The sequence below is a fragment of the Juglans microcarpa x Juglans regia genome, chromosome 5D (assembly GCF_004785595.1).
Source record: "Juglans microcarpa x Juglans regia isolate MS1-56 chromosome 5D, Jm3101_v1.0, whole genome shotgun sequence".
NCBI lineage: Eukaryota > Viridiplantae > Streptophyta > Magnoliopsida > Fagales > Juglandaceae > Juglans > Juglans microcarpa x Juglans regia.
The window spans coordinates 8,739,621-8,748,510 of record NC_054602.1 but is presented as its reverse complement, the minus strand read 5'-3'; the positions used below and the strand labels follow the sequence as shown (position 1 = coordinate 8,748,510).

At 35.8% G+C, this 8,890-nt stretch overlaps 2 protein-coding genes across 3 annotated transcripts; both read left to right on the top strand.

Annotated features, from left to right (window-relative positions):
• The first annotated feature begins 414 nt into the window (after positions 1-414).
• On the top strand, positions 415-1,491 carry LOC121264226 (probable F-box protein At4g22030). The gene is given in 3 exon segments (XM_041167310.1): positions 415-654; positions 656-847; positions 849-1,491. Coding segments are annotated over 3 exon segments (981 nt in total). The 3' UTR covers positions 1,398-1,491.
• A 1,957-nt stretch (positions 1,492-3,448) lies between these two features.
• On the top strand, positions 3,449-8,377 carry LOC121264221 (dihydrolipoyllysine-residue succinyltransferase component of 2-oxoglutarate dehydrogenase complex 1, mitochondrial-like). Of its 2 annotated transcripts, XM_041167305.1 has the most exons (16): positions 3,449-3,613; positions 3,738-3,808; positions 3,900-3,977; positions 4,397-4,457; positions 4,564-4,591; positions 4,693-4,716; positions 4,791-4,861; positions 4,965-5,039; positions 5,173-5,228; positions 5,312-5,356; positions 5,475-5,765; positions 5,852-5,946; positions 6,257-6,347; positions 6,613-6,723; positions 7,244-7,438; positions 7,900-8,377. In XM_041167305.1, the coding sequence occupies exons 2-16, from the start codon at positions 3,758-3,760 to the stop codon at positions 8,089-8,091; spliced, it is 1,464 nt and encodes a 487-aa protein (XP_041023239.1). In that variant the 5' UTR covers positions 3,449-3,613; positions 3,738-3,757; the 3' UTR covers positions 8,092-8,377. The 2 variants fall into 2 exon arrangements, with proteins under 2 accessions (XP_041023239.1, XP_041023240.1); XM_041167306.1 differs by lacking the exon at positions 4,693-4,716.
• The last annotated feature ends 513 nt before the right edge of the window (positions 8,378-8,890 follow it).

Here is an 8,890-nt window from a genome sequence, read left to right as displayed (position 1 = left end):
ACTCTTTTATATTTACTAGAAGTGATTTTAATAACAAGAATTCAATTGAAAAAATTCTTTAACAACTTTAACATTTAATTTTTTTTCCTTCTGTTTGAAGCATTTAAAAATTTACTTTATAATTTTGTCCAAATGGATTAAAAAAAAAAATTATTCAAATCTGCAACCTTTTGTTTTTATAATCCAGTTGAATAAATATAAATAAATCAGAATCCATAATTTTATTTAAAATTCTTTCATTTTTCTCCTTTTCTTTAGGTATAAGAAAAATTTTCTAACCTTTCTCTGTTTTGTTACACCAAAAAAAAATTCCTGATGTAAAAGGACGAGTAAAAAAAAAAAAAAAAAATTTCAAACCGTTGCCACCGTCCTAGTATATATATGTTTACTCCATCAACATATAAAATTATGTTGATGCACGCCAACATTGGAAAGCAACGTGACAACTGGAATACCCTTCTTCTGAACTCCATCAACATGATTACTCTCACCGCCGCAACCATGGCTGGTGTTGCTGCGATTGGTGGCACTGGAATGCCCCATCTGGCTCTCAAGTTGTCGTCCACTCTCTTGTATTTTGCAGCCATAGGGATGCTCCTTGTAATGAACAAAATTCAGCCATCACAACTTGCAGAAGAACAACGCAATGCTACCTACCAGATTGTTCAAGCAACTCCGGAGCCAAATAGAAACTATGCTTGCTTCTGGGGCAACAACGGAAGAAGATGTGAAGGATGTGATGGAAAGGGTTTTGGCCCTTGACCGAGCCTACCCCCTTCCCTTGCTAGGAGCAATGCTTGACAAATTCCCTGCAAAGTTTGAGCCTGCTACTTGGTGGCCTTCACACCAATTACTCCGAAAGAAAAATAAGTCACATGAAAGAAAACAACGAGAGAATAATGGGTGCCGGGTGGAGTGAGGAACTTGAAGTGGAAATGCGGGACATCATTAAAGTGGTGAAGAGAAAGGACAGTAAGGACTACGAAAGGCTGGGCAACCTGGTGTTGAAGATTAACAAGATTTTAGCCATCTCAGGTCCATTACTAACAGGGATTGCAGCTGTCGGCTCTGCTTGTGTTGGTAATGGGTCATGGGCTGCAATCGTAGCTGTGGCGTCGGGGGCTTTGGCTATCGGTGCGAATGCCTTCCAGCATGGTGGGCAAGTTGGAATGGTGTTCGAGATGTATCGAAACAACGGTGGATTTTTCGAGCTATTACAAGAAACAATCAAAGCCACACTCGAGGAAGGAGACTTGGAGAAAAGAGAGAACGGAGAGTTGTTTGAAATGAAAGTGGCTTCGCAAAGCTTGTCACAGCTTAGAGAACTTGCTAGAAAGTCAGCTTCTTATCGTCTAGACGGAACTGCCATAGACGAATTTGCTAGCAAGCTTTTTTAGTTCATGCACAGTTATTCTTTGATTCTTTGATTGTTCATATAACTAATTCGATCTTTTGTACAATCACCAACGCAGAAACAATTTTAATTTATAATCTCAATTCATCTATTTTCTTAGTTTCTTCATATAATTACTTGAATTTATTTTTACGAATTATTAATTGAATATTAGTCAAGTTGCAAGCATGCAGAGATCATATATATATAACTTTACGACTGGCTGAGATGATCGATAGAGAGAACTCCTGCATGCAATAATATATATATATATATATATATATATATATTCCCATTTGTAGAACACGAAATTTTATATTGATTAGTTGAATACTGAATATTCAAGAGATGTGGTGGGGACTGGACGGCTTAGATTATATGATACGTTAGGGTTAAGTGTTTCTTTTTAACTTTAATACACGGATGGAATTGGCCCTGGATTGAAGGTCAGCTCTATTGAATTAATGTCAACCATTCGCAGCTCAATTATAGTCACTCATGTACACCTAAGCCATAACCGCACCACGGCATTTTCAAATTAAATGCCAATTATTTAAGATTTAACAATTAAACAATAATTAATAATAATAATAATCACTTAATTTGTTAAATCACTAATTATTTCAAAATTTTAATTAAACTGCATTAGTTCACCTTTTGAATTTTAAGAAAATAGAAGTTGTACAATTATAAAAAAATTCTACGAAAAGAAAATCTACAAATTAACATGGTTTTCATATAATAGATTAGATTTACTTTATAATAAAATTAGTTTTACAAATTAACATACTATATCAAATTACGTTAGTTTGTGAAATTATTTTTATAAAATTAATATCTTTGTGGTTAAAAAAGTATTTATCTTTAAGAATTTTCATATTTTAACACAAAGCTTTTACAAATTTGACTGTATTATGACAATAAACTGTCGTTTTTATAATCCAAGTAGTCGTCTCACTGAACTTTTATTCACAACTATTGCACGCATGTCGTTAGGGGAAAAGTCTTTAACTATTGTGTCCAAATTTCTAATCAATTGATTATTATAACTTTGAAACTTCAAAAGTTTACGTTTTTATATCCATGCGATTAAAAAGTATTGAAGCATGCAAGTTTGTACACCTTATTAACATCTATTTGTTAATGTTCTGTACGTTAATTAATAACTTTGCCTTTTCTACGTTGAAAACATCATTTTCGGGTTGACTTTTTCTTTCCTTATTACGAAAATATGCGCTTCCACCGCAATCTGACCGTAAAGTTTACAAGAAATGATTTCTACAAACCGCATAGTTATTTTATTAGAAAGTAAATTCTATCTTAAAAAATAAAATAAAAAACTATTATTCTTTAGTGGAATTTTATTTTTTATAAAAATTATTTATTTGTGAAAATTATGGAAAAGTGATAGTATGAAGTTGCAAAAAGTAATTTCTTCATGTGATCCATGTTTATATGATTAATTTACCAGGACTTTCAATGTAAAATAGCTATTCTGTATATTGAAAAAGAACTTATTTTTAATTTTATGAGCAACAGCCTTAGAGCAAAGCAACTTTTTCAAAAATTATTTATCAATAAAATGTAACCTTTTTAATTATATTTTTGTCCTGTATTCAACTTCTTTTATAAATCTTTTTTCTATAAAATATAATTTACCTACTTAAAAATTTTATAAAAAATATTTTTTGATGAGCTAAGACTAATTAAGTCTGCATGTAATAATAATAATTTTTTTTTATAAAAGACTTAGGCTCCGTTTAGAATCTTAGATATAGAAACAGTTTCATCTCATCTCATCATTATAATTTTTTTAAATTTTTATACAAAATATAATAAATAATTTAATTATTAACGTTCATTTAAAACTATTTCATCTTATCTCATTAATCAAACACGGTTTAGTTATTATTTTTCAGATCTCAACAAATTTAGGTTTTTTTTTTTTAATTTTTATTTTTGCTCAAATGGATAACTGGAAATAAAGTTATATCCTATTAAAAAAATTGAAAGAAAAAAGAAAAATAAGAAAGGAAATCTGACATGGTAGTAGCAAAAAAAGTTACCATAAACAGGCGGCTCTTCGCGTCGGCCCTCTCCCTTCTCTGAAACTTTCTTTCTATATATGTCTCCCTTTCTTTTCTTCCTACGGTAAAGTGTTCAAACGTCAAAGCCTGAACTCATCAACGTCACCTTCGTCTTCGTCGTCTTCTTCAATTGGTAGGTCCAGTTTCTCTCTTGCTCTGTCTATAAATCACAGTCATCTCAGATCTGTATAGTTTGGCTTTGCGAAATCCCCGATAGTTCTTGTATTATTATTTGATTTGTTACGAAAATGTGGTAGGGAGTTTGATTGGAGCAACTATGTGGGCGATCATAAGGCGAAAAGTTGTCAACGGAAGCTCCACGGCTTCGGTAAAATTTCTTCTATCGTGTTCTGGTTTTCTTTCAGAGCTTTCGGTATTGCCTCCCACATTGTGACGGCATTTTTTTTTTCTTTTTCTAGGTTTTCGGACGACCATTGCGGGAGACTCGGCTTGTAACGGCGCCAGCAACGCGAAGTTACTCTACCAACGTCAAAGAGGTAAGCCCTGAAAGTCGATTTGTTTCCAAGAATCTCATACCTGCTGGTTCTTTCTTTCCATTAGCGAAAATATAAGATTAGATGATTACTTGGAAATAAAAACCATTTATTTGCCAAATTCAGATGCTTGCGCTTTGCCGCTCTGTGGTTTTGTGAATGTTTGAACTGAATTTCCACCTGAGCTTCTACTTTTAACATGGACTAGTTAGGAGCTTTAACTGGTATTTGACTTTATACTCACCAGCTAGGTTTGTTGGTTTGTATTATATCCGATAACATCTGAAGTTTTTATTCAGCACGAAAGCTCTTATGCACACTTTGTTCTTGGGATTGGGTTTAATTTAATAGTACGGCATGCTTTGCTGATGTTCAGGATCAGAACTACTTACCTTGGTTTTACTTTACCCACATCTTTGCAGAGATTGCTGCTTGGAAGAGGCTCGAAAATTGTAGGCAGTGCTGGTCTTCATGGCTGTCTAGGTAATCAAACGTTTCAGAACTTTTTAGGCACATGTTGGGGATGAAAAATATTTTGGATAACCGAGTGAGTGTTTTATTGATTCTTTTGAATTGTGTCTGTGTTCAGGTTGTCCCATTAGTTCAAAGACGGTCAGGTCAGCAACATATTCGTTACTTGCTGCCCCTTATACATTTTGTCAGCAACTATAAGATGTCCTTTTTTTCCTTTTTCCCATACATGTCTTAAAATTGAAAGAGAAAGGAAACAAAATGTGCCATGGTAGGAGCAAGTTTGGCTTCTCCTTTTCAATTATCTTTGATGTAGTATTTCCCTGACATTTTCTTGTTGTATAGGGAAGTTCTGCCATTTCTTCAAACAGATTCTCCTAACTACATGCAGTATAGGTCATTTTCTTCTGATAATGGTATGATATCTTTGTGGTCTTCTGGGGGATTCTCCCGAATTTGACATATGTTGTGTATGTTATCAAATAATCATTAACACTTGCGTGCTATATGTGTATGAAGGTGATCTGGTTGATGCTGTAGTGCCCTTCATGGGTGAATCAATCACTGATGGGACTCTAGCAAATTTTTTAAAGCGTACGCCATTCTGATATTATATACTTGAATGCATCTGTTTTTAACTTTGTCTCGTGCCTGTATGATAATAGATTTTGTGTACACATATACCTCAAATCTTTTGTCTGACTCATTGTTGATAAATTGGGAGCAGAACCTGGCGACCGTGTAGAAGTTGATGAACCTATTGCCCAAATAGAAACTGATAAGGTACATCCTGTGAAGTAACACTAATATAAGTTTTCCTACTTTGAACCATTCTGTTCTTATTATTTTACATGTGATGCAAATAGGTAACAATTGATGTGGCTAGTCCTGAAGCTGGCGTTCTCCAAAAGGTAATCAGATGCGATGCAACATGTAATGATTGGAAGCTAGAATAAACTATATATTTGACTCTCCTTTTAGTATGAATAGGAATTTTGAATTTGTATTTGACTCTTTTTTTTTCCTTAGTTTGTTGCCAATGAAGGTGATACAGTGGAGCCAGGTACCAAGATTGCTATTATCTCAAAGTCTGGCGAAGGCGTTGCACATGTCGCTCCATCAGAGCAACCACCTAGCAAGGCTGATTCTAAGGCGTCTGCTGACAAGAAAAATGCAGTCAAGGAAAAACCTAAAGAAGAAACCTCTCTTCCTAAGCCTAAAGCTGAAACTTCTCCTCCTAGGCCTAAAGCTCCTTCTCCACCACCCAGTAAACCTTCAGCAACAGAACCTCAACTTCCTCCCAAGGAAAGGGAAAGAAGAGTAAGTCTTGGGATCCACTCTACTTTGGTAGGTCTTTCCGTTACTCAAATTAGTTGTTCAGAATTTTGCAATTTATATAACTGCAGGTTCCAATGACAAGACTGAGGAAACGTGTTGCAACACGTTTGAAGGACTCTCAGAACACTTTTGCAATGCTGACTACATTCAATGAAGTTGATATGTAAGCTTTTCGTCCCTACTTGTAACCAATGTAACTTATTCTGGGACTTCATTGATACAAGTCCACGTATTTCAACTACTGATAAAAAAAGAAAGTACATGCATTTCAACTGAATTAGTCCTTGAAGCGAAGATTTCTGCTGTATTTGTGTATAGTCTGGATATGATGGTAAATTTTTGTCTACATGCTTTGCAGATTTAAAATAAATTCCTGGCTTTAGTTTTGGCACTTAATACTTCTGATATAATATTTGAAATAATTACTACACCTTGCCTTATAATTCCCCACATTGATGTGCAACATATTCCAGGACTGGTCTGATGAAGCTCCGTTCTGATTATAAAGATGCCTTTGTTGAGAAGCACGGGGTGAAGTTAGGACTTATGTCGGGATTTGTTAAGGTGCGTTTTCTCATGTGTGATTATTTTTTTTTATAACTAATAAGAGATTTTTTACTAAGAATAGGCATAGCCCAAGTACACAGGAAGTATACAAGAGGAAATACCTGCGTACACTCTAAAAACTAAAAAAGACTACAGAAAATCAAGAAAATCATCTCCATTCAATACACTCATGTGTGATTATTCAGTACCTTCTCATGTAGAAATACAAGTCTTCATGCATGTTCACAAACATTGATTTCCAATGTTGCTTGTCTTGTTCCAGGCTGCTGTAAGTGGGCTGCAAAATCAGCCAATCATCAATGCTGTCATTGATGGGGATGACATCATTTATAGAGATTATATTGACATCAGTATTGCTGTTGGTACTCCAAAGGTAGTCTCTGTTAACTTGTTTTAAGTTGATTTGTGAATGGGGTGTTTGAAAGTGTTCTGATAATTTTATCAGTCAATGGACATTGGACATATACAGTGCTTTTTTTTTTTTTAAGGGGGGGGGGGGGGGGGGGGGGGGGGGGGGGGGGGGGGGGGGGGGGGGGGGAATGCAGAGAGCAGGGTGAACTTCAAATCAGCTATATATAGACATAACGCCTTGATAAAGTCATAAAATTATAACACTAATAAATTCAAGGCTTATGTATCTAGAAAGGATGTTTGTCAATTATTCAGATGCATAGTTATAAATTGACAAAAAGATTGGTATATTACCACACTGATTGGTGGTGTAATGTGGACTCAACATGATGCGCACGATGTGAAATAGGAGTGAGATCATTTGTATGCCCAATCTTTAAATTAGAATTTCCAGAAAAGAAAAAAGGCTCATCCAAGTGATGTAGATTTGATCTCCAAATATTTTTTGATTATTTGGCTTTATGGTTGCTGTTGTTCTCTAGGGTCTGGTTGTTCCTGTCATCCGCAATGCCGATAAAATGAACTTTGCTGAGATTGAGAAGGAGATCAACACCCTTGCAAAGAAGGCAAATGATGGCTCTATATCGATTGATGAGATGGCTGGAGGCTCATTCACTATATCTAATGGTGGTGTTTATGGAAGCCTGTTAAGTACTCCGATCATTAATCCCCCACAGGTATGATGGTGCACATATCCATTCCACTTACATTTGCTCTGGATTCTCCTTTGGCACCTGCATGCATGAACACGCTAGCTTCTTGTAGGCAACCTAATTCTGCGTACTGTTTTTGGGAAGTTGCTACTCTCAGTCATTTCCAAGTGTTGGCTTGATTGGATATGAGGGACAACAAAAATACCAGATATGGGTCCTAAAAATCTTAGACTAGAGTCATATTTGGGGAATAGGAATTTAGTTTTGCAAGGCCCTCAGCAACTTAACTACTCATGCTCGTAAATGCTTACTAGATATGATTGGAAAATGCTTCATAAGATGTTTTTCCACTAGTGTGGGCATTTCCACATAATCCCAAAAATGCCTTCCATTTGAGGGAGGGATTTTTTTGTTGGGGGAGCTGGTTTTGCCTTTTACTATTATCTAATGTATTTGTATATTTGTTTATATGCTTCTTTTGGCAGTCGGCCATCTTGGGCATGCACTCAATTGTGAACCGGCCGATGTTTGTTGGTGGGGAGATCGTTTCAAGGCCGATGATGTACATTGCTCTAACATATGATCATCGACTAATTGATGGAAGAGAGGCAGTCTTCTTCCTGCGTCGTATCAAAGATGTTGTGGAGGACCCTCGGAGGTTGCTTCTTGATATATGAGGACAGTGTAGGCCACATGCTAGACCATCCCTTCTGGTGTGGCACTGTAGTTGGCTCCTCAGTTTACACCGTCAGCAAGTTCTTCAATAGCGGCCTGTTTACATATGCGAGACTCGTTATATAACTTACATTAAATTCCGGTTGAGTTTAAGTTTTTTTATTATGGCCCGGCAAACCCTTCCCTTCCTCCCCCCCACCCAAAACAAAAGAAGAGACAGTGGTTATAACCTCTATTTATCTTTGAAAATCTCATAGAAGAATAAAGTCAAAACGTTTTTTTGCAGCAGTGCTAGCTATCACAGTATATGTTAACAAAAGTGTATGTAAGCCAAAAAAGGCGATTTTTCTTGTATATTTGTTTGGTTTTGAGGTGAGTTTGATTCATGATAGCACTGATCAGTGTGCCAAGGTAAGTAGAAAGCAGTGGATTAGTTTGAGATGGCATCAGATTGGGAGAATATTTTCGTGAGATGTACTAGCAGAAAAAGCTCATTGCCAAGGGCTTCTGTATTCCAGATTAGTCGGGATTTTATTTCATCTGGTAGTCTGGTACCAATAATAAAAAATAAAAAGCAGTAGATGGTTGATAAACGGTATTATGGGGATTGGTTCTACTAGTAGGGGTATGCGAGCCAGTGAATGCATGAGCTAAATCGGGCCCGGAATTCAGACGCCAATACTTGACGTAGAATAATCACGGGAGATTGCTGGCAAGGTTGGAACGACGAGAAGCTACTAAAATTAACTCAATTCATATATTTCTATTTTTTTTTTTTTTTCAATCCTAGTACCTAATTCT